The sequence below is a fragment of the Prunus mume genome, linkage group LG4 (assembly GCF_029339155.1).
Source record: "Prunus mume cultivar Tortuosa linkage group LG4, ASM2933915v1, whole genome shotgun sequence".
Classification (NCBI taxonomy): domain Eukaryota; kingdom Viridiplantae; phylum Streptophyta; class Magnoliopsida; order Rosales; family Rosaceae; genus Prunus; species Prunus mume.
In genome coordinates this window covers 16,785,321-16,809,607 of record NC_142701.1, presented here as the reverse complement: position 1 = coordinate 16,809,607, position 24,287 = coordinate 16,785,321, and the positions used below count along the sequence as shown (strand labels likewise).

The 24,287-nt window shown below is 39.2% G+C and overlaps 5 protein-coding genes and 1 non-coding gene across 6 annotated transcripts; 3 read left to right on the top strand and 3 right to left on the bottom strand.

Moving 5' to 3' along the window:
* The first annotated feature begins 360 nt into the window (after positions 1–360).
* LOC103330275 (B3 domain-containing transcription factor FUS3) lies at positions 361–4,089 on the top strand. The gene is made up of 6 exons (XM_008232819.2): positions 361–1,616; positions 2,715–2,804; positions 3,057–3,157; positions 3,282–3,328; positions 3,434–3,510; positions 3,636–4,089. Exons 1-6 carry the CDS (start codon positions 1,272–1,274, stop codon positions 3,939–3,941), a joined length of 966 nt encoding a protein of 321 aa, XP_008231041.2. The 5' UTR covers positions 361–1,271; the 3' UTR covers positions 3,942–4,089.
* A 342-nt stretch (positions 4,090–4,431) lies between these two features.
* Positions 4,432–4,504, top strand: TRNAK-CUU (transfer RNA lysine (anticodon CUU)). Its single transcript has one exon. It is a non-coding gene; the product is annotated as a tRNA-Lys (tRNA).
* Positions 4,505–4,655: 151 nt separating this feature from the next.
* On the top strand, positions 4,656–9,872 carry DET3 (vacuolar ATP synthase subunit C (VATC) / V-ATPase C subunit / vacuolar proton pump C subunit (DET3)). Its single transcript, XM_008232818.2, has 11 exons — positions 4,656–4,921; positions 5,009–5,077; positions 5,287–5,414; positions 5,537–5,636; positions 6,035–6,102; positions 6,191–6,332; positions 6,526–6,642; positions 6,852–6,977; positions 8,943–9,026; positions 9,136–9,215; positions 9,423–9,872. The coding sequence occupies exons 1-11, from the start codon at positions 4,808–4,810 to the stop codon at positions 9,523–9,525; spliced, it is 1,131 nt and encodes a 376-aa protein (XP_008231040.1). The 5' UTR covers positions 4,656–4,807; the 3' UTR covers positions 9,526–9,872.
* Positions 9,873–10,370: 498 nt separating this feature from the next.
* PHT3;1 (phosphate transporter 3;1) lies at positions 10,371–13,834 on the bottom strand. Its single transcript, XM_008232816.2, has 6 exons — positions 13,295–13,834; positions 12,269–12,630; positions 12,097–12,140; positions 11,141–11,355; positions 10,932–11,056; positions 10,371–10,839 (listed from the first exon to the last, which is right to left on the bottom strand). The coding sequence occupies exons 1-6, from the start codon at positions 13,604–13,606 to the stop codon at positions 10,779–10,781; spliced, it is 1,119 nt and encodes a 372-aa protein (XP_008231038.1). The 5' UTR covers positions 13,607–13,834; the 3' UTR covers positions 10,371–10,778.
* A 635-nt stretch (positions 13,835–14,469) lies between these two features.
* On the bottom strand, positions 14,470–18,180 carry LOC103330392 (Tetratricopeptide repeat (TPR)-like superfamily protein). The gene is made up of 2 exons (XM_008232966.3): positions 16,298–18,180; positions 14,470–16,122 (listed from the first exon to the last, which is right to left on the bottom strand). Exons 1-2 carry the CDS (start codon positions 17,213–17,215, stop codon positions 15,079–15,081), a joined length of 1,962 nt encoding a protein of 653 aa, XP_008231188.2. The 5' UTR covers positions 17,216–18,180; the 3' UTR covers positions 14,470–15,078.
* Positions 18,181–19,061: 881 nt separating this feature from the next.
* Positions 19,062–22,929, bottom strand: MEF14 (Phosphoglycerate mutase family protein). Its single transcript, XM_008232814.3, has 2 exons — positions 21,690–22,929; positions 19,062–20,150 (listed from the first exon to the last, which is right to left on the bottom strand). The coding sequence occupies exons 1-2, from the start codon at positions 22,272–22,274 to the stop codon at positions 19,434–19,436; spliced, it is 1,302 nt and encodes a 433-aa protein (XP_008231036.1). The 5' UTR covers positions 22,275–22,929; the 3' UTR covers positions 19,062–19,433.
* Between the last annotated feature and the right edge of the window lie 1,358 nt (positions 22,930–24,287).

Genomic DNA, 24,287 nt, shown 5'->3' with positions numbered 1-24,287 from the left:
TCTCTAGTAAAGGACCCACTGAAACGCGAATCAGACTAACAAGCGTAAAATTCGGAATCAGATGGAGAGGTTAATCCTTAGACGTACATCTTCGTATAGAAAAACCACTGAATCCGTGGGTATTAATTACTTGCGGTTGATGTGAAAAGTAAGTAGAAAAGTCTATGGTATGAGTATTACACCCAAAACTCTCCTCTTCTTTCCTCCCCCACCCCACCATGTATATTACGTAGAGGTCTTGTTCGTCTGGTCTGGTTTCCATCACATGAAACAAGGAAAGAAAGAAGAGAGAGAGAGAGAGCAGAGCCCACTATATAAGCCCAAAAATGCCATTGATTTCAGTTGCATGGAGAGTCAGAACTTTTGCAACAGCTGGAGCTTCATCTCAAACCAGCTTTGTTGTCTTGATCGTCCATCCGTCACTTGTCTCTTGGCCATTCTCCCACTACCACCCCTCCCCATCCCCCTCCCCCTCCCTCTCCCTTATCTCCTCCCTCCACTAAGTATGCTCCGCTGGCTCCACACTTCTCAATGCTAACCCCAACCTCCACCCTACCCTTAACCACGGTTTATAAACTCAACTCAGCTCAACCAAACCAAGAGCGCCCATGAATACAGATTCAACATTTGTCATCCAAACCAGAACAAGAGGTCCTCTATTGTAAATTCTGATCACCCAAAACCCTAAATCTGCCTTTTTCTTTTCTTTCAAATCCCACTACTCTACTGATCATTAATAATGTACCCATTTGCATTTGCACACAAATTAATAATGACAACGCCAAAAATAAAAAGGAGAGAGAGAGAGAGAGAGAGAGAGAGAGAGAGAGAGAGAGAGAGAGAGAGAGAGCAAAGGAAAGCAATATACATATGTACATATGACTGAATGCAGGCTGCACAAATGTCACTGCAAAACCAAGGAGGCAGCAAAAACCCTTACCAAAAATAGCAAAAGAGAAATAGAAGAAAAGGTGCCTCTACCTCCACAACCACCCACTAGATATGCGAGAGAGATTAGAATTCTCTTTCCCATAGCTAGCCCCCACCCATTTCGCGATTGCCGAGCGTCCTTCACTTGCTAGTTTTCGATCTGCACAAGCACTGATCAAGAAACCACAGCCACTCTTACTGAATTCCAAGGTGTTTTCTCTCTGTGCTTTGCTTTGCTTTGCTTAAGTGCCTACCCAAAACCCCATCCAACTTTCTCTCTCTCTCTCTCTCTCTCTCTCTCTCTCTAGCTGTTTGCTATTTGCTATTAGCTATATTAGCTAATGATGATGGACCAAGCAGCAGCTTCTGCAGCAGCTGGCCTAATTCATCATGAGAAAACCGAGGCCTGTGGGTTGAGGGCAGGTGTTGAGGCTGATCTCGGCCTTGTCACTGCCAAGGGGGACAAGACTTCCTTTCACGGGTCGGATCGGAGCGGCTCCATCCATGACCATGACGACCTTGTCCATGCTGTGACTAGTTTTGGTGTCCACAGGAAGAAAAGAATGACCAGACAGAGGCGATCATCCATCATCAACCTTCATCATCTCACTTTTGCTTCCTCCACCACCACCACCTCGCACGTGCTGCCCTCCCTCCAACCCCCCTCCACTCTCCCGCCTGCACGTGTGAGCTTCCTTCCCCCTTCCCTTTCCTAATTCCTACTACCTGATATCTATCTATAATATATGAATTAATGTTCATTATTTTTCTTCAATTTTTTACCTTTCTTTTTAATTTTAATCAATAATATTTGTCTCATAAATTAAATTCTATTTCACAGTAGCCTTTTCCTTATATTATTTTCGTTCAAAGATTTCCTCTTTTGTTAATTCTATTGCTGTACTTTTCGATCCATGTCAGACACTGTTCAATCAGATATCTCTAGACCCGGGTGTACGTGATGGGTACCTTTTGGGCTTGTACGATCTGCTTGATTTTCTTCTCTTCTTTCATTTATTTACAGGGCCCGGATTTTGATTTGATTGATTAATCAATGTGTCTGTCTCTTGTTATGAAATTTCACGATTCATTTTATATGTTGGTGATTTTTAGCAATCAAAGTAACCCTACCTAGATACTTATAGCTAGATAGACATTTTTTCTTTTCATTGTTGGTTCCGTGGAATTTGTCCGATCTATAATATCAAAGAATTGACTCTCTGTGATGGCATGATCAGGTTGTGCACCAACTCTGTAAATCCAATAATGGATCCTACATTTGAACCTTAACAAATTAATTTGTACATTTTCGAAATGAATCACCGTCATACCCGTCCATTTTATATAGATTTGGGAAATAAAATAATTCACAATACAATGTTGTCGTATTCGATACCAACATTTTTTTAGTTAAATGACCGTTGGATTGATGAGTTCACCTTTTTAACAGAAACGTTTAGATTTGTGAATCATCATTGGAGTTATTCGTATTTAATACGAATCTCAACTCTAGGTGGACTCCATATTTTGAAGTTCCTAACTGTGCTAATCATAATTTGGTTTGGTGGCATGTTGGTCCAATATGCAGGACAATAGAAAAATACTATTTCACTGCCTTGTGAACACTTGCAGCTTGATCACTGTTTCAGTTGTTGCAAATTGATTATGCTGTCTGCCTCAGGACAAGTTTGTTCAATGCATATCTGTTGAGTACAAAATCTAATCGATGACTCTAAACTTAATTAATGTAATGATGATCTCATGCGTGGATCTGGATGCTTCAGGTTATTGATCCAACAAGGTTGAGATTTCTTTTCCAAAAGGAGCTTAAGAATAGTGATGTGAGCTCTCTCAGAAGAATGATACTCCCCAAGGTAAGGTTTGATCTAACTAATCTCTGTAATTACTCAAACATTCTGCTGATAATTAGATCAAAAGTAAGCATTCGCGTTTGCAAATGGCTAGCTAGCTAATAGCTATACATGTATACATGAAGACTATCATGCTAGCTAAGCTTGTAAAGGAAAGGTGATCAACGGTTTCTTTTTATATGACAACGGCGAAGTTTGTTTCATTAGGAAAACATGATGAATGTTGTATATTAACATTGGACAACTTAATTCCAGAAAGCAGCTGAGGCTCATCTCCCTGCCCTTGAATCAAAGGAAGGAATTCCAATCAGCATGGATGACATAGATGGTCTGCATGTTTGGAGCTTCAAGTACAGGTTTGAATTTCCTCTATTTTGTGGTGAAAGAATTTACAGATCGAATGCATGAGTAAGATATACCTTCCTTTAGATATATGTAATGGCCGATGTATCTATCCTTTGTTATTTTCCAATTAAGCAGGTTTTGGCCTAATAACAACAGCAGAATGTATGTACTTGAAAATACTGGTATCCCTTCTTTTCCTTTATCCAGCATCTGGTTATTCTGAGTGTACAGTGAAGTACTTATTACAAATTTCAGAATATCATTCTTGTAATGTTGAATTTTTTCAGGGGAATTTGTTAACGCACATGGCTTACAGCTTGGAGATTTTATCATGGTTTACCAAGATAATCAAAACCAGAATTACGTATGGTGACCGAATTAATTATCCAGTTCCAGTTCATGATATGATTATAAGTGTACATTTTAGCAAGTTTTTGAATACCAATTAAATAGGGATTAATTAAATTGTTAACAATGAAACATTGGCAGGTCATTCAGGCTAAGAAGGCTTCTGACCAAGATCATGTGTATGGTGACATAAGCACTATGAACAATGGCGTGAACGATCTCTTCCTTGACGAATCTGAGGCGAACAAGTCGAGTTCGTTTTACATGCCCACAATGGCAATGGATGAAGATACAACTGCAGGCATGTCATTTGTGTATGACACCACCTTCTCAAATGACTCTCTGCTTGATTTTTTTGGGGGATCGATGACCAACTATTCCAGAAATGGGCCTCTGCATGAAAGTTTTGGTTCTGTTGAAAACTTGTCCCTTGATGATTACTATTAAGTTATGAATTTTGGAGCATTAGTACAAGGCACTACATGCTGCATGTAAACCTAAATGACCAAGTGGGTCTCACTCTGTTTTTGGTACCCTTGTATTTTGGCATCCTATGCATTAATAAAGGCAACAGCAAGTGTAGAAACTTGTGACATGTACTTGTCCCAATTAATTATTTGTTTAATTTCCAGGACATAATTATAATATCCTTAAATCTCCTAAGCAGGATAATCAGTTAACTAATCTATATGCTACAAACTAATTAACCATTTGTATAATCGTCTAGTTCCTCATCCTCCAGCTTTCTATTATTTGCTGGCATGTAGCTGCAGTTTCCACCTGGGACACATATATTTGTCTTCATCTGGCTTAGCCTCAATAATGTGGACCAGACAAACAAATCTCCACCACTCATAATTTTAAGATACAGTTTATTTCACTGTTGTTTGAGGAAGACAGCAGTTATCAGCCTCTTTTTTATTAATATGCGCAAGTTGCCCGTCTAGCTCAGTTGGTAGAGCGCAAGGCTCTTAACCTTGTGGTCGTGGGTTCGAGCCCCACGGTGGGCGAACATTTTGCCGCGGTGTTTTTGCAATTTTATTTATTTTTACCGGGTTTTTTTTTTTGGAATGATTGGCAACATTTACCAGTTCTGGATGAGATGGCATGAGCTGATTGGTCTGTATTAGTTACTACATAATATCGATGGGAAATAATTACGAATTGGAAAAGAAAACTAGAAATCTACAGAAAATAGGAGGAGGAGGAGAAAACAGAGCCGAGAGAGGGAATTTGGGAAGTGGGGCGAGCACAGAGAGAGCTGAAGAAGGAAGACAAGAGAAAGGTGTGCAGTTTTAAGTCGGTTTTGTTGAATGGCGAGCAGGTATTGGGTGGTGTCTCTGCCGGTCCAAAACTCGGCGTCGTCTCTATGGAACCGTCTCCAGGAACAAATCTCCAAGCATTCCTTCGATACTCCCCTCTACAGAGTACTGCTCTTTCTTTTTTCCTTCGTTTAATTTGCAAGATCTGATGCTCTCTCTTAATTCTTTCTGGTTATATTATCATTTCTACAGTTCAATATTCCTAATCTCCGTGTTGGAACTCTGGATTCTCTTCTCTCCCTCAGCGACGATCTCTTGAAGGTATTAATTTGGACTTCTACAACTTGTTTGTTATCTCTTCCAGTTCAAATTTCTTTATGTTTATCTGCTTCTGTAGAAACTACATAGAACGATAATGATTGATCTCTTTATTTTTTCAAATGCAATTTTTTCGCCATTCCATTGCAAATTTTTCTTTGCTTCGATCTGTTAATTTCGGTACTAATTGTGTGTTATTTGGCAATTTGCAGTCCAACAACTTTGTAGAGGGTGTTTCTCACAAGATCAGGCGCCAGATCGAGGAACTGGAGAGGGTTTCAGGCGTGGAGAGCAGCGCACTCACTGTCGATGGTGTACCTGTTGATTCTTACCTTACTAGGTATTGAATCACAGTTCAATTCAATGAGATCAAATATGGACTTAGGATGTTTGGCTGCACTGCAGATCATGAGTGATCTCTGTGTTTGGGTATTGAATTTTGGGTTTTTGTTATGATGGTAGGTTCGTTTGGGATGAAGCCAAGTACCCTACAATGTCGCCTTTGAAGGAGGTCGTAGACAGCATTCATGGTCAAGTCGCAAAGATTGAGGATGATCTGAAGGTAATCCTTCACCCTTTTTTCTTTTAAGCATCAGTATGTTAGTTTACGATAAAGTTATTGGTTGATTAACTGTTAACACTACTCAATAATACATAGTCAGTCATTGTAGACATTTCTTTGTTGTGCTTAGCTTAGAGGACACAAGCTGCTGCTGATTAAGGACACAATTTATTGAAATAACCATGAATGTGTTGCTGGGGAGTTGAACCAATATAGTTAATGGTTGTCAGCCTAGTTCCTCCAGTCTCTCCCCATAGAATCACTTCTGAAGGCTTTCTTTTCTTTTGTTTGTTGTCTTAACAACTAAACTTAATGATAATATGAAATGTTTATACATTTAGGCCGTGAATCTTTCCCAGAAGAATAAATCACTGTACATTATGTGGCTCCCATGTTAGGTTCGCGTAGCTGAGTATAACAATGTCCGCAGTCAACTTAATGCTATCAACAGAAAGCAGAGTGGAAGGTATAATTATTCTCTAACTTTAATAATTGCAATTGCACAGGATATTTTGCTCTGATTCTAATTTTACCAATCTCTGGGGCCTTTTCAGCTTAGCAGTCCGTGATCTTTCCAATTTAGTGAAACCAGAGGACATCGTTACCTCAGAACATCTAGTGACCCTCCTTGCAGTTGTTCCCAAGTATTCTCAGAAGGATTGGCTATCAAGCTATGAAACCTTGACTAACTATGTGGTATGATTGTTTTCCCACCATATATTTCTGCTTCAACTGTTACAGACAAAAGGTTTGCAGTAGGGTGGTGAAAGTTGATCAAATTTTCCATTGTATCTTTCAAAGTTTTGAAATAAAAGCTAGCACATAGTGACTTCTTATTTATTTCAGCCTTCTTGCTTCAGTCTTATTGATCATGATAAGCATTTTTCAGGTCCCTAGGTCCTCTAAGAAGTTATTTGAAGATAATGAATATGCACTTTACACTGTAACACTGTTCAATCGGGTCGCAGATAATTTTAGAACAAGTGCTCGTGAAAAGGGGTTCCAAGTGAGTATTTCTGTACATTCTGTTTTGCTTTTTCCATGAAAGTTGCAAAACTAATTCTTCTTTATCATTTATGCAATATGAAATTACCATTCCTGAGAAATGTGTCTGGATTAGAGATGCATAAATTGCCCAAATATGCTAATTCCTTTCTTTTACTGAGCAAGGAGAAATCTTATAACTGACTTGTGTTTCTTTATTATGTCGTTCAGATCCGTGATTTCGAATACAGTTCTGAAGCACAAGAAAGTCGAAAGCAGGAGTTAGAAAAATTGGTGCAAGACCAAGAAAATTTAAGAAGCTCCCTTTTGCAGTGGTGCTATGCCAGTTATGGAGAGGTAATTTTTATTTTAGTTTAATTTGTTTATCATATTTATAAAGTGAGGAAGATTATGATTTAAATCTGGAAAAATGGTTTTAGGGGGAGTTATGAACTAATGGGAAGAAAAAAAATGTTCAAGGTCACCTGCCACTGGTCATGTAATAAAAATATAGCAACATTGTGGCACCATAGGTGATGTTGAGTGATCAGGTGGTATTAAAATTGGGTTTCTATCTAGTAATCTTAAGTTAAAGATGCCTGTTATGGCCTGATCTAAGTAGCTTCTATACATGATGCCCGTGTTTATTTCTCTGTGACTCAGTTACAATTTTCCCGTAATTGTTCTTAGGGCTAGATTTGCATTGCTGTGCTTTAAAAAAATACTGCTTCTGCTTTGCTGCGAGAATAAACAGCTGTGAAATGAAGTAGTGAAGTGTTTGGTAATCTATATTTGTAAAAGTGCTGTGAGTATAAAAAGCAGTGTCATTGCGTCTGGTAAACTTTTTTCTAGAAGTGTTGTGACTGTTATAATGACCAAAATGGGTATGATATTGAAAATGATATTTATGTTGTTTTACAATACATTTACCATTTTTTTTTTGAGATATTTAGTCATATACCCATTCTTAGCACTAAAACTATAAATAAACCCTACACCATTTAATTTTTATTAACATACCCAAAAAAAACCCCAAAAATGACAGCTGGACCTATTCAATTTAATTTTGATTATTAAATTACTTTGATGCCCTATTGAGTGTTTTGGGCTGTTTATGAGATTTTGGGGTTGGGTTTGTTTTAAGAAATCAATGGCAGTTTTGTAATTTAAAAGAAGTTAAACGCCTTTTTGTTATGTTGTAAATAGGCTTTGGGTGTGTTTCTAAAGTCCATTTCATATAGGGTTTTTTTTAATTATAATTTAGGCTCCTATATCGGGTATATAGTGAATCTCCCTTTTTTTTAATTTTAATTTTTTATAATCTTAAAAGTAATATACAATTATTAAAATAAAAAACTTGAGAAGGAAGAAGGCCCCTTTTCTCCTTTTTTCTTTTCTCTCGACCCTTTTTCTCCATTCTTCTCTCTTTCTCTCGTCAGCCTCTTCTCGCTCAGCAAGGAATTAAATAAAGAACTAAAACAGTAAATAAAAATAAATAAATAAAACAGCCCTTTTTGGGAAAAGTGATATTCATTCAACAAACCAACAGCCCCAAGCACATCAACAACCCAGAAAGAAACCAAAAACTAAGCCAAACCAGAAAGAAACAAGAAACCAGAACCAACTATTTCCCTTTCAACTCACAACACAACCCAAATCGACAGACCCCACTTCATTTTCCTCTTCCTCTTGTGTTTTTTTCTCAGAACTCTTCCTCTTCCTCTTGCTGCCGTATCTCATGATTTCAAATAAATCAAGAAAGGGGGTCAGCCACGTGAATAATAATAATAAAAAAGGATGTGGGTGTTTAGGGTGGCTGAGGTAAGAACCCACAAGAAAATTGGTTCATGGAACCAAGAAAGAGAAAGAGTTGAAAGAAAAAGTGAGAGAAGAGATGGAGTGGAAAGATGGGAAACTGGAGCTTCTGGAAAAGACTCTGAAGAAGGTGAAGGGTAAAGTATGCCAATCTCTAAAATTTATAAGGGTATACTGGGTATTTGAAAAGTTCATTACTTGGAACTGGCTGCTTCTAAAAAAACAACTTTGAGAAGCAGCCTCCAACCTGCATCGAAAAACTGCTGTGCGGGACCTGAGATTTTTAAATAAGCGGATGTTGTTTTGGTTTACCAAACGCTTTGAGGCTTAAAATTTCTAAAATAAACGGCTTCTTTTGGCCGCACTGCAATGTCAAACGGAGCCTTAGTCAAATTATTATTCTATTTATCATCATACATTGCGTTATTGTTGTATCATGCTTTCTCGTATTCTCTTATGACAGATTTTGGAAATTTCTTACTAAATGTACAAGTTTCTCGCATGCAGGTTTTCAGCTCCTGGATGCATTTTTGTGCTGTACGTATCTTTGCAGAGAGTATTCTGAGATATGGTTTACCACCATCTTTCTTGGTAAGAAAGTTATCATTTTTGGTCCAAAATAATAGTGTTCTCATTTTCTGTCACTGGTTTACGACCAAACACTTTTGACTAACCAGTGGATATTGAAATGATATTTCAGGCATGTGTCTTAGCTCCGACTACAAAAAGTGAGAAGAAAGTACGTTCAATCCTTGAAGGGTTGTGTGATAGTGGTAACAGGCAAGTCCATAAGCTATACTTGCGTTTGTGGCATAGTAAGGGGGAGCCTCAACTCTTTGATGACAATACTAGTAAAACTGAATTAACCAATTGTAGATGAAGATGACTTTAGGACGCTTGTTGACTATCCTAAGAGACCTTTTTATGTGATATGCTCTGCGCATTAAGCTTAGTTCTCTGACGTTGCTTCCTTGTGTTACAATGCAGTACCTTCTGGAAAACTGACGATGAAGTTGGGGGAGCGATGGCTGGTCTAGGAGGCGATGCTGATGCACATCCATATGTTTCATTCACAATCAATCTTGTTTGAATGGGCGCAAGATTGTCCTGTCAGTTTCGCAATCTGAATTTGAGTATTCCTTTAGACAACAATAACAGGGGAGCGGGGTATTTGTATATTGGCATTGATAGCTATATTCTATGTTTATTTACTTATAATTGCTGCTTTGAGATTTTCCGTGAGCGTTTATCGGGAGGTGAACTTTACTGGGATGCTCTTTCATCTCAAAACTTTTAGTAGTCTTTTGTTTTGGTACTGAAGACTTGTAGTTGTTTTTTCCTTTCTGTTTTACTCACCCATGATATCTGTAGTGCATGAAACCGACGTTCTTGATGTACCTCTTTTTTATAATTATTTGAAAGAAATTATGCAATAAATTTTTTGGGTTCTCCTCATCTTCGAATAATTTGGAGACCGCGTTTAGCTCAACATGAAGTCGGGATGTTATTTTATTTTATTGCTCACGGGGCAAAACAACGAGCATATATTTCTGGCTAATACAGAGTTACGCTCAAATATGTTAAATTTATATTTTTGTTGAGAAGGTGAGTTAATTTACCGAACCTTTCATTTAATCGAAGTAATGGAAACAACTCAAAGAACGGTATTATTATACTCTGAAAAGAACATTTTATGTGTCTTTAAGTAACTAATCATCACACGGAAGTTCTGATTACCTTTGGGCCAAAAGTGAAACATAAAAATTTATTAAACTTCAAACCCAGAAGATGGTCTCAGGGAAAGGAAAGAAAACCCAAAAACCTTGTTGCAATGCTATGATAGAAAACTACATATTTACAAATAAATAATAATAAAAAGATTGCAGGATGAAAACTAAATATATAGAATGAAAGATTGAAATAAAAAACTCGGAATAAGCCTGAAATGAAGAGTATCAAAATGAAATAATAATCGTATATAGGCATAATTCCCATGCCTACCGATGGCCGAAGAACATATCCCATCTAACATTATTTTTTGTTGCCTAATCTTGACAGGGGGAAGACACCTCCTCACTCCTAACATCAAATTTCAAATTCATCTCTGATCTAACTAAAAATACGTCTTTTAAAGAGGATGAGAGCAAAACCATCCCCCGAAAATCAGATGAGTCAAAAAAGGAAAAACTGGGATACAGGTTCCGGATGCAAAAGAAATAAAAATCCCCACTTGCTTAGAAGCCATTTTAAGTAACTTCCGCAATCCTATGCTTATTTAATTCCTATGACAAACTTTCCAGTTTCAAAAAACAACAAAGTTGATGAGGTTGATCACCCAGCGGATTACACCTTAGCAAGCTCTGTGGCAGCAGAAACAGGAGGAGGGGCACCACCAGTTGTTGGCCTGAAAATACATACACCAATTCCATAAGATTTACCTAACAGTTCCTTAAATCAACTAGACAAAGCAAACAGTTGCAGGAAGGAATGACTTACAGCCCGACAAAAACTTTGAATGCATCATAGATTCCCCACTGAGCTCCAGTAAGAGTTCCAATCATGACAATACGAAGAGGAAGCCCACGGGTAAAGAGACCGACCAACCCCATCTTCTTCACAGCCTGAACAAGGAGAAACCAAAACAGTCAAAACAAAACCATGAAGATGTACTACAAACATTATCCAGAAACCATAGCATCACTCACATCACCAACTGTCGCCCCTTTGGCATTGTTGAGAAAAGACACAAGATTGTCAGCAGGATGAGAAACAATAGCACAGAAAACACCAGCCACATATCCTCCAGCAAAACTCACACCAAGCTGCAAAGATTTGGAGCACTGGTCCTTAGGTCTAGGGATGGCATATTTATAGAGCATCTCCACAATGGTCTCGAAGGAGGCAAACTTCATCATTGTGTCTGCAAGAAAAAACAAGCAGATCAGCAATCAAGTAAAAGCAATTTTGTGCTCAAGTAAAGCATAGTATAGCTTCAAGATCATAAAACTGCAACGATACAAATTCAGCACCTATTAGGCTAGTTTCACAAAGAGCTTAAATGGGAAGTTCTAACAGAAAATGTGGCATATAATAGGCCTAGGCTGAGATAAACACCACATCAAGACCCACAAACAGCTTCGAGCAAGAAAGTTCTTTTCTAATAAATGATAACAGAAGACTACACGAACTCAACTTTGGGCTCAACTCCAAATAAAAAAAAGTAAACGTGGATCATAAGATTAGATCTTAATTAACATGAGTAAAGCTATCTTCTTTTTTTGGGCCAGAAAATTCAAGGCATCTACTTAATGCTTGAAAAAACCACGAATGCAACAATTGGATCTCCTGACCCCAATAGATTACTCCAAACAATACTCGAACTCAGGAAAGCATGGAAGTGGAAAAGATAAAGAACAAAATTCAAACTTCAGAGTAGTAAGCATGACCATAGAAATAGGAGATTCTCAAAACTACAGTTTTCAAGTTTGTGGTGACCAATTGCATCCTTAAAATTTCCACTTTCATTTTTAAAAAGGGTTCCCTGTATGGTGCATACAGTACCATGGAATACTCCTTTCAAATCATACAGAAATATGTTAAAGCTGTATTTCACACAAGCAGAAAATAAAGACAATCATGTGTTCCCATATTTCTTACTTACATGGAATTTGACGACCCCATAGAGGAACAATACCCTTGTACAACCTGCAATGGAAAATTGTTCACATGTTAATCTTAACAACAGCAGCTTGTTTGAAACCTAAAGGAACAACTCATGCATCCATGTGTGTTGCAGAGCATAAATATTGAAATGATGATGCAGTAAAACATACCCAAGAGCACCTTCAGACTTGACAAACTTAGGAAGTCCATCGGACAAACCTCTAGCAAATCCAGGTTGAGTTTGTACCCGGACCTTGACTGCTTCAAAGGGGCAAAGTGCAACATCTGCAATGACCTCAGCAGATGCAGAACCAGCAAGGTAGATTAAGGTTTTGTACTTGGCAGAAAACTCTGGTCCAGCAAGGTCAGAGTAGTACTTCTTGAAAAATTCATAGAATCCAAACTTGCAGGCACCCTGAGCACTGTAACCGAGGAGGGTAGGCACCCATCCCCTGAAGAAGCCCTTGACGCCCTGCTCCTTGAGTAGAACTCCAAAACCAGATGATATGCTTTTGTACTTTGCTGGGTCAATCTAGAAACACAACAATTAATATCCACAGCGTCAATTAAATTATCTACATCCGCCACTAAGTGTAGTGAGAAAAATGTTAGTTACAGATGTCTTTGATATGATAAACTAAATAAAGATTGAAAGTTAACAGAACAAACATCTTCCATTCAGAACAATACAAAGCGAAATAACTAAATCAAACGATCAATATAGAGTGGCAGGTTGAAAGCAATCAATACAGAATGAGAATGAAATTAATCAATCGAAGACATAGAAAATAGAAGGAAAAAAACAACGAATGGTTAGCGGGGAAAATCATGAGTGGAGAAATATTAATTAAATAAAAATCTCTAAAACTGTACAAATTCATTGAAAACTAGATCCAGTTCAGATCATGATGCAGTGGAATTAAGGACCGAGATATTCAAAATTAATAGCAAATACGTGAGGGCAAGAACCTGTGAACCATGGAAAACAAATAGCAGACCTAAGCAGACAAAGAACTTAGACAGAATATATGGATGAATACATAGACAAATGAAATGTTACGATCAAATACGAAGATAAAAGGCCGCAGATCTAATCAGGTAGAATGAGTTGTTGTATGATAAGGATATCAAATCGAAATAAAATCAGAGATAGAAACTTGGAGATGAAAAGGCAAGGGATCTGAAGAAAAGAGGACCTGCATATTGCATTTGACGAGGTCAAGAGGAGTGACGGCCGTGTGAGTGAGACCACAGCTGAGGATCCCTCCAAAAGTACAGGCAGCGTAGAAGGAAGGAGAGTACATCTCGATCTTCTTGGAGGGCTCGCTCGGCGACGGAATGACCAGGCCCTTCCTGGCGGACGCTCCTTCGGCGTTCACATTGGAGGTGAAGCCGCTAGGCCTGGCGTGGAGCATCTTCTCCAGCGCTAGAGTTTTGGTGGACGATGAGGAGCTGTAGAGGAAGCTAGGGATCAGAGACTCACGCGAGTGTTTTTCTGAGAGAGCCATGGGAGAAACAGGAAGGGGTATGATTTGTCTGAGATTTGGGAGTTAAGAAGGAAGAAGAGGAAGGACCTCGAGATTTAGAAGCAAGGGAGAGAGAGAGTGAGGGAAAGGAAATGAAATGAAGGAGAGAGGTTCTCTCCCAAACTCTCGCTGCCAGATGCTTTGTTAGAAATGGGGCTCTCCTCTGCCTTTTGATTCCGGTTTTTGCTATGGTCCAGTGCTCAACCCTCGCATCAATTATACGAGATGACCCCGTCGATTTCCTTTAATTACGATTCTGCCACCATAGTGCTGCTGACCTTTCGCTGGTCTCTCATTCTCACTGAGCACATTGGCCCGGCGGCCCATCAAAGTAGAGCTTTGGAAAATGTTGACTCTGAAATCCCACCCTTGTTTTGTTTCCCAATTATAAATTTGCAGTTCTGAAAAAGAAAAAAAAAAATTATAAATTTGGAAACGTGAATTATGCCAATTGATATGGTTAGCATGTTCGCTTCTTTTTGAGCTAAATTTTCCTCGTAATTAGAATTTAGAATAGTTTTGTATATCAAATTGTCGAAAAAGAAAGAAAGATGCATTCACCTAGAATTTTCGCTTGTGTATATTCAAAGAATTTAGGTATTATGTATAGGTAAGTTGTTTGAACATAGCAATATATAAATGATATTTGCGTGTATGAGAAAGGAGTTGTGAATGGTACGAAGGTGGCTTTTGTTATGTCGTCCTAGCGTGAACAACGGTTATAGAAACAGACTCAACAATACCAAGTACCAACCCATGGGGAGCTGGAATCGTATATTCGTAGGCATATCTCGGGGAAATCAATACAGAATATGGTCTTTCAATTTGGCAATTTCCAAACGACTACTCAAATTTCCTTTTCCATAAAGAGAAATTTTCTTACTTACTTTCCTTTCTAGTTACGCCTCCACATATACATATGGAAATTACAAAGTCAACAAAAGCCAGCATAAATAAACCATGTGAAGATTCGAATATGAAGATCAAATCATAATTTAATTTAGAAAAACCTCATTTATTTGCTTCCCGCTTCTAGCATTCATTTGCTTCCCTATCCTCATACTGTTTCTCTGAATCATGTGGTCGAAGGTGAAACTGCAAAATGAAACATCTCTTCAAGAACTAGAACCTTCATTGCCTTAATAAGCCATCTTCTCAAGCATCATCATTATGTACCTGGTAGAACAGTGGTTTGCGGGTTCAGGACAAGAATCCTAGTTTACGTATACAATTTACTGTCTTCTGTTCATTGAAAAACATTTGTATGGTGGCATTCAGTCTCACCAAAACTGAAGCAAAATATATGAAGCCAATTCCTAATAAGCCCAACTTCTTTAAATCAATGCCTATGATAGCTGCAGTTCTGCATTGCTATGATTCTTAACACCTTATCAATGCCTAAGGTCGTTTATCAAGCCAATATTGCTTATCAATCCAAACTTTTAACAGAGCCATCACCAATAATCTCCGCAAGAACACAACCCATCCCTAAAGTGATGAAATCGCTTTGAATCTCTGACCACAATTTCCCGATTAACTACCTTGGAAAGCAACTTAATAACAGTGTGACAATCAGCGCATACTCGAAGATTCTTGATTATCTGAATTGTTGTACCAGGTACAGAATTCATGATTCCAAAGGCAACAGCCAGCTTCTCACTATGAACTCTAAGAACCATTTCCTTCTCTTCCTCATCAACATCGTGTAGAACTGAAGTCACATTGGGTGCATAACCAACTTCTAGCAGCTTGATAGTCAGTTTTTCCAGATACTTATAAATCCTCTTATGTTGAGGATGCTCTCTATCTCCTACTAAAAATAAATGAACCTCACCTTTCAGTTCGACCAAACTGAATCCAGGAGGTTTAACCAACCCGCGATTCTTCATAAGTACTCTCATCCTCTCAACATCTTCCCATCTTCCGGCATCAGCATATATATTTGAAAGCAAGATGTAGTACCCACAATTATTTGGGTCCAACTCGAACAGTTTTCTAGCAGAAATCTCTGCAAACATCACATTTTTGTGTATCCTACAAGCCCCAAGAAAGGAACCCCATACTACACAGTCTGGTCTCACCCTCATTCCCTTTATTAAATCATAAGCCTTGTTGAGATCACCCGAACGCCCAAGAAGATCAACCATGCACCCATAGTGCTCAATCCCAGGTTCTACACCAAACTTGTGGTTCATGGTATTAAACCAATACCAGCCTTCTTTTAATAGACCTGCATGACTGCAAGCATTTAGAAGCGACACAAATGTTATATAATTTGGTTTGATGCCATCCCTTATCATGTTGTAGAAGAGTTCCAAAGCTTCTTTGGCACGGCCGTGCATTCCATAACCTGCAACCATGGCAGTCCATGTCTTGACATTCTTCTCCTTTGTGAACTCAAATGCCTTCCTTGCCATGTCAACTTTTCCACATTTGCAATACATGTCGATAATAGAGGTAGACACTATCACATTCTCTTCCAAGCCCATTTTTAGAACCTATACAAAAAAGATCGAAGATGGCAGAGTCACTTAACTTTTTCTTTTCATTTGTAACACAATAAACTGTAACAAACCAAAGCTGTAACACACATGATGATTAGTTGAGAGGTTGCAGTAATACCTTATTATTCTACAGAACGCAAAATTATGGGCTTGACAGTAATTCAAATACCTGATCATGTATAGACTTCCCAACCAGCAGAGGCCCAGAATGTGCACAAGCTATTAAGAGAGCTGACAACGTCACCGCATTGTAGTGGAAGTCACCATCCTCTACCATGCCATTGAAGACTTGCAATGCCTCAGAAGATAATCCACTTTGTGCATAGGTTGCGATCATGGAGTTCCAAGAAACCAAGTCCTTTTGCGACATGCCATCAAACACCTTCCTAGACAGACTGGGATCGCCACATTTGGCGTATGCATCCATCAAAGTATTCCCAACACATAAATCCTCATCAAAACCCTTCTTCACCACCAACCCATGAACACATTGTGTAAGTTCCTTCCTGGGTACACGAGAACAGGCCGACAAAACAGAAACCACAACAACAGGGTCTAAAGAAACATCCTCATTGTCAATTTCCTCAATCAACAAGTCCTTAAAGAGAGACAAGGCTTGGTGGGCATGGTCGTTTTGGACACAGCCGGTGATCATGGAGGTCCAAGAAACCACATTTCTGTGAGGAATTAGATCGAACAGTGTCCATGCATCGGATAATAGGCCGCACCTGGAATACATATCAATGAGAGCAGAGGAGACAAAAAGGTCGGACTCAAATCCGAAGACCAAAGCCTGCTGGTGAGCTTGCTTGCCGGAGTGAAGATCGAGCAAAGCTGAGCAGGATTTGATGGCGCAAGGGAAGGAGGAGCGGGTTGGTCTGAGAGAGAGTTTGCGCATGGAGGAAAATGCTCGGAGGGCTTCGACAGAATCACCGCTCCGAGCCAAGTCGGCAATGACTGAGTTCCAGGAAGAGACATCGTTTTTGTCCACGTATTTGCTGAACCAGGTAGTGAGGTTGGGGTTGACTACTGAAACTGAATACGGCCGTCTGTTGATGAGACAAAAACTCGATTTTGAAATCTTCATTCATTCATTCATATGCATTCATTTTTGTTGGTGCTTTTGATTCCGCTAAGCAAGCAAACAAGTTGAATGTGGGATGTTGTTTGCCAAGCAACTCTCTATCCTTCCATTCTCTTGGCTTAAGTTGGTTAAGTTTCAAAAGCGTATTATATGACTGTATGTGAAGAAGAGTGCGTTAACTTATATTTCTTTTCATATTCTAAACTTTGTCTTGAATCAACTTATCAAGAAATTCAAGTTTCATAAGCCACGTATTAATTAATAATTAATTAATTATTGTAACCTCAGATGAGGCTGCTGAACTGAACTGAACTGGAGGAAGTAGTTTGTGGATAACTTAGAAAAGAAACCAAAATCATCGCAAGTCAACACACAGAAGGTGCAAATTATTATTACAAGCCCTTGATCTGCTTCTGAAATCCTATCCTAACAAACAGCTCTGGCATTAATTGTACAAGTCGACGGAGTACGTAGTAGTTAAGCAAGATTTAGAAACAAAGTAGACAGGGCTGCAGCATATATTGCAACAAGAGCACACCCACGGTTGAAGTCGGCGGATGAATTAACCTTCCCCACAAACTCACCTGAGCTGGGCACTGCCACTGCCACTGGTCCAAATGCCTCAGAAGTAGGAGAAGTAGGGAAAAAGGATGACATGTTGTTGGGTGCTTTTCCATATGGTAAAACGGCTGGAGAAGCTGAAATGGTTGGCGTTGGCACACAATGCCTAAAACTGGCAAGGAGGACGGCTATGCCTAAAACTGCATACAATTTCTTCATAGGAGGAGCCATGGCTAATATTCTCTGAGAGATTTTAGCTCAACTGGACTGAACTGGACTGAACTGGACTGGGGCTTCAAGCCTTCAATTCAATACATATAGTATTAGCAAGATAAGAGAGACTGGGAATTTGGGTGTCTCTGTCTCTCTGTCTGTCTGTGTGACCTACTGTTTGCTGGTGCAGTGAAGTCACGAGATGGACAGTGGCAGTTTTAATTGCTGCTCTCTTAATCTTACCCTCCTCCTTTATGCTTATTTATTGGAACCTTTTTGTTTATCGTCATTCATCTGTCTGTCTGCCTGTCTGTCTGTCTGTCGGTATGGTTATGGCAATATATTAAAAACTAACACAGATTCTATGCTGTCTCAATATTTGTTCAGTAAGTAATTAGAGACCTCATGCTATACACGTGTTTGTGCTTCAAAAGACGAGTACTGTATCTGTATTTGTATTATGAACCAAATAAGATAGTCAAATAAGGAAGAAGATGATAAATCATATGAAAATGCAAAAATCTATAAGTTCTGAAATACGGAAGCAGCTACAAGCTAGCTTAGCTAGGCTTCTTCTCACTCAGGCTCAGCTCTTAAATTTTTGGCAATGCGATCCGATCCGATCCGCATCTTTCGGCTGCCTTCCGTAATCGCATCATCCCATGTGAGTTGTGACCCACCTCTCTTGTCTCATACTACTTTGTGAGTTTTTGCCGTTGGCGAAGACTAATAAATAAATTAATAAGAGAAGAAAATTACAACACGAATCCCGACCCAGTCCTACGCTGGAGACAAGACTAGCAATCGAGATAGAAGCACTGTGCAATGGCTTCTGTGTTTTTTTTTTTCTTTTCTCTAATATTGGTTTTACAATTTTTGGCATAAAGAATATTTTTTTTAAATATTGAAACGCCAAAGAATCTTCCATAAGAAAAAAACACAGAGAAGAGAAAGGAATTCAAGAGCTATTCAACAAGTACCGTATATATGATCTGAATATGATGATGCATTACATAACATGCATGAAACCAGCATAGTGTTAGTGGTCAGTGGTGAATCATGAGATTGTTCCAAATGAGAACGAATGAATAATACGTATATATAGCATGGATGCATGCATCAACTCATTTAAGTTTCTGAATTGTGAAAGAGCTTAATTTCTTCCACATACAGGAAATACATGATTTTCACACCATCTCCTGCAAAAGCTACAAATAAAAAGAATCACCCAATACAAGGATCCAACTCCAACCACAATGCTTTCTTCTTTGGAGTTGTAAATGTTGAAATAAATTTAGCAAATGTTACAACAAATGGCCGGGGGGTTGGGGGTGGGTATATTGCAAATTTATGCAAAATCGTGTTTCCTGACATTCTGAGGATGCCGGGTTTCCCATGAGTCGATATAATGTAAGGATCGATTCGATACTCCAAAACTCTAACATAACTACATAAGCCTGAGGTGTGCAGTATCATTCAACCTTTTTATCTGCCAACCTGTTCTCCATGAATGCTGCAAAACTGTCACCGAGGAATCCTCTATGCAAATCTTATGTGACATTAATGGGCTACATCCAAGGATGCCTGTGAGGAGACACTTGATTGGCACTGCATGACTGAAAATGCCAATACAAGACACAGAAGAGGAGCTCCTGCCACTTAAATCATGTGGGGAACTTTGGTGATTCACTTCCCGAGGGGAAATCTCATCTTCAACCTCCTGATCTCCGGTTGTAGTCACCACTTGTAGCCGGCTCTTACCAGATTTTTTCCTTAAGAGCCCCTGCCGCTGCCTGTGAAGCAGATCCCATTGAGGTGGTGGGAGAGAAGACCCTTCTCGGTCATGAATTGAGTTGGTTAAAACATGAGAATTATGGTGTGAAAATCCTTGGCTCTCATTCTGATTGTGTGACGAGAAAGAGAAGTACGCTCTTAACTTTTCAGTAAGCCCCAGAACTGTCCCATTTAAAAATTGAACCATTTGAAATTCCACTTGCCTAAGTGACTCTCCTGATGGTGCAGAGAAATCAGGCTGAACCCTGTCAATGAAGCTCAAAAGTTCAGCTGTGTATATTTCTGACCGGGGGCACCCCTCCCAATCCCCCTGACTCATCTCTGCAAGTGCATCCGACGCTTGTATCTGTTCCACTGGAAAGTTCATTTCCTGCATGATTTTAACTACTTAGATGTATGCAAACAGATCTTAAATACCAAAGTTCTACCATAAACAAATCACATAACATATATCTTGCATTATCTTTTAGCTGCTCATATGAGGAAATAATATTACAAAGACTCTTTGTGTCAAGATCGTCAGTTAAAAGGGGGATCCAATGATCTGACTCTTGATGAAGAAGAAGATGATCCAAAGGGCCGGGGATCTAACAGTAACAATTGATGAAAGAGAAGGAGAAAGTGAAGTTAACCAAACACTACCAAATCCGACACGAATATCTGATCCTGAGAATTCTTTTGGTCAAAACAGTCAAGGACAACATTGATTCTGCCAAAATGACTCTGATTCAAATTATTATCCATCTCCTACTCTTCCTTGTTGAATCTGAGAAACATAGTTCTGAATACATTACTTGGACTCATGAAGCCATGTACCAGGAAGTTTTAGAAGCCATTTCTTAGAAGGAAGGAGCCATAACTGTGAAAGATTCCACACTAGTCATGCGACCGAGCCTATGAGGACAGCAACAGTAGTGATGCATATTAGCATTTATAGCTTCGTTACACTCGTGAGGCAAGAACTTGGCTCGAAGAAGCTTTTGATCCCGACTATGAGTAGTCTTTATATTTACCATTTAGAACCATCGATGGCAATATCTCCCAAATTATAGGCTAGCATTATTCCCTTGCAGCTTTCAACCATGTTACTATCCTGCTTCTTATCTTGGAATAGTGACATAGCTTGGTTGAATGGGGATTGAATTAAATTTTGGGATGGCAAGGGTGCACTTATGTTGGCCAGGGATTTTCATCAAACACAATCAGCAGCATACTACTGAAAAATAGGCTGCTTGATCATTTTAAGACAGTTCATCTAGGTTGTTTTATATAGCATTACAGATAGGCTTCAAAACAGATCATCTTCAGCGCATGATCTTCATCTAGGTTGTCTTATTACATATCATTTTATCACGGTTAATAATCCCTATAGGGCTCTCCCTTTCCTCCACATGAAAACCATCATTAAGAAAGAGAGACAGAAGAATTGAAGAGAGTACAACTCAATTTGGGAAAAGAAAATAGACCCTTCAAAAATCCTCGTGGCGTGCATGTAAGGTATGCTCAATTCTATAAAGTCTTGAAATGGTAAATTCAGAATGCACACATTAGTATTTTGAAATACACATGCTGAAGGAGATTGAATTGTCCAACCAAAAGAATATATTGATGGACTGGTAATCACTAGTAATAACCGGGAGTGATTTAGCGACTAATGAATACAACCAGAGAGAATAAGAGACAAGGAAAACGCATCTTGTGGCAGCCAGCTAAATGGAAACACTTTGATCCAAGTAACAGAATCAGAACATTGTGCATATTTCGGATGCATGATCAATATTCTAAACTAGTAAGCAAGAGAAATATACTCATCAATCTCCAATGCATAATCAGAATTCTAAACTACTAAGCTGCTCAAGGCTTAAGGAAGACTGATTGAAACAAGTTGAATTGAAAAATACAAAAGTACCTGACAGACGGAAACCGCCATTGAGCGCGCACGATCCAAAGGGGAGGTGTAAACGGCATTGAAGCTGACCCTCTGGGAATTCAAGAACACCGCCAAGGCCCTGGCTTGCCGCTTCCCATTGGGGGTCAAAGCCGCCTGAGGGCAGCGGCCGCCCACCAAATCGGGCCGCAAATTCAACTCGCACTCGCCGTGACTAATCAAAAAGACCTCCGTCATGAAGCGGTCGTCCTCCATGGCATTGGAACTCAAGGAGAAGCTTCGGGAGAAGCCCTGAGGCGGCGGCAGAAGAGGCGGAGGAGGAGCGAGGAGGTTGTAAGGGTCCCAGACCTTGATGGAGGGCCCGAGGCGCGGGGTGCCTAATGAGGAGAGCTGAGGCGAGAGCGGCGATGCGGATGCGTGGCAAAGCATCTCGGGTTCTTGTTCTAGAACCTTCTTGATCAAATCCTTGTCCAGTTCACTTCTAATGGGCTCACCAATATCGTTCTCTTCTCCTTCCTCTTCTTCTTCTTCTTCTTCTTGGTCTTCTTCTTCTTCTTGGTCTTCTTCGCTCTCTTCGACCACTTGTACGGACTGGGTGGCACCCATTAATTTAGGTTGTAGGATGAGATTAGAGAGGAGTCAAAAGCAGAAGGTAGCAGTAGTGATCCCGTGTGGTGACGAGCAATGGCAGAATCCTGCTTAAAACATAGGAAACTAAATCTACAAAGAGTGAGATATGAGAGAGAGGGAGAAAAAGGTAAGATCGTTTTCCGTTTTATGTTATTTTAATTTTGTGACAAAGAAAAGGTGAGATCTGGACGCAGTAATTTGTGAAAATAAAGCTGGTGATGTATTGTATTGTATTGTATTGTATTGTATTGTAAATAAATAAAAGAAATGAATGAGATGGTTTGGATGGAGGTAGCTGGATGGGTGTGGGTGAGACCGTGAGAGTGAAAGAGAGATCCAATCCAATGGAAGACAGAGAGAGAGAGAGAGATTGGTGTAGCCTGTAGTCTGTAGATCTGCTTGCTTCTTTTGTCGTTTGAGTTTGACTTGTGATATATCCCTCCCTCCTTCCCTCCCTCTATATCTTCGATACTTCCATGTCCAGATATCGATTGATTTGAAAGTCCGCAAGGCGAGCTATCATCCACCACCTATCCTCCTCCTCCTCCTCCTCCTCCTCCTAATCAACTAACTGCTTCTCCTTCTTTTTTCAGTCTCCCATCCTTCCTTTCCTTCGCAGTTGTTCGTACTAGTAAATCAAACATTTCAGGCAAATAAAATTATCCCTAAAATTGAAAAGAATAATAATAATAATAATAAGTCAAGTTATTACTAACTAGCAATCAATCACGTTAAACTGTTCAAGTATGATCGAAAACCTTTGACCAACAAAACAAACACGTATGATCTGATCACACTAAGCTACGACGTCGTACTACTCCTTTGGAAACACCCGGGTCCCTGGCTGGCAAGTAACAATACAACGATCTGTCTCTCTCAACTGTCATAATAATCTCAACTCATTTTTTTATTAAGTTTCCGTAAATAATTTGGAAAGAAAATATAAAATAAAAAAATAAAAAAGTTTTGGTAAATAAAAAATGAAGAGTGCTTAGGCCCAGTCCACGGTAGGCCCGTCTATTGCTTATCCTTCTTTGGGATTCGAAAGGGAAGGAAGGCACTAACCAACAAACAACAGTCCAATCCAATCCAAGGGACTTGATGAATGATGATGGTGGGCGCCAGGGCGCGAGTCTGGTATTCGTTGGACTTGGACTAGTAAATAAACACCAAAACATCGCTCCAGTGTTGAACTAGTTGATTGATTATAACTCATAAGGGATGCCCTTTTGTTAATGGGAAATGTTTAATGAGGACAGTGGGGCTAAGAAAAGAAGAAGATGATGAAGGCAGGGCCAGAAAAGAATAATTAATTTGTTGATTAACAGACAACGAGTATGTGATCCCGCACTTTTGAGCCTATAGGCTCATTGAGTTGTCTCATGTTTGTCTCCATAATCTCAATAACGTGACAATTTTAGGCTTAATTATTATTATTAACCCAGCATAAATATACCTAACAATTACACCAACACTTGCAATAACATGACAATCCTATCCTATTCCTAGCATAGGTAGTCTTTTTTAAAAGTACGTAGCTAGCTTTCCTTTTAATTAATTGGGTTTTGAAGGATAATGAGATTCAATTCAAAAATAAACTTGGTCGGTCCAAAAGAATAACTTGCGTGCGAATCCATATCTTCATCATATTCTCTGCACCATATTTTACTACGAGCGAACTCTGTTTCTAGCTACTTCCTTTCTTTTAAGAATTTAAATCAAAATTGTATATGTCTCCCTCCCATCACTCACATCGCTCTCATATTCAATTAAAATTATGCAGAAGAAAGGAACTAACGGGAACTAAAATAAATGTAGCTACTTTCGCATACAGCGCAGTTGATGTTTTAAATTTTGAATTCGCCAGCTTTCAATTGCAAAGCCAGCAGTTTTAATGGTCTCTCACTTGTTAGTTGATAACCTTAAACTTTTATTGCAATTAATTGATACCGGAGCTACCTCCCATTCTCTCCAACGAAAATAATTTGA

Bases quoted from the DNA above. Each gene is read 5' to 3' on its own strand.
- LOC103330275 (XM_008232819.2), top strand. From the start codon at position 1,272: ATGATGATGGACCAAGCAGCAGCTTCTGCAGCAGCTGGCCTAATTCAT. The intron at 3,329-3,433 runs GTATCCCTTCTT...GAATTTTTTCAG, and splicing joins GTATGTACTTGAAAATACTG to GGGAATTTGTTAACGCACAT. The intron at 3,511-3,635 runs GTATGGTGACCG...AAACATTGGCAG, and splicing joins ATAATCAAAACCAGAATTAC to GTCATTCAGGCTAAGAAGGC.
- DET3 (XM_008232818.2), top strand. From the start codon at position 4,808: ATGGCGAGCAGGTATTGGGTGGTGTCTCTGCCGGTCCAAAACTCGGCG. The intron at 5,415-5,536 runs GTATTGAATCAC...TTATGATGGTAG, and splicing joins GTTGATTCTTACCTTACTAG to GTTCGTTTGGGATGAAGCCA. The intron at 6,643-6,851 runs GTGAGTATTTCT...TATGTCGTTCAG, and splicing joins CTCGTGAAAAGGGGTTCCAA to ATCCGTGATTTCGAATACAG.
- LOC103330392 (XM_008232966.3), bottom strand. From the start codon at position 17,215: ATGAAGATTTCAAAATCGAGTTTTTGTCTCATCAACAGACGGCCGTAT. The intron at 16,123-16,297 runs GTATTTGAATTA...TTTTTTGTATAG, and splicing joins GGAAGTCTATACATGATCAG to GTTCTAAAAATGGGCTTGGA.
- MEF14 (XM_008232814.3), bottom strand. From the start codon at position 22,274: ATGGGTGCCACCCAGTCCGTACAAGTGGTCGAAGAGAGCGAAGAAGAC. The intron at 20,151-21,689 runs GTACTTTTGTAT...AAAATCATGCAG, and splicing joins TGGCGGTTTCCGTCTGTCAG to GAAATGAACTTTCCAGTGGA.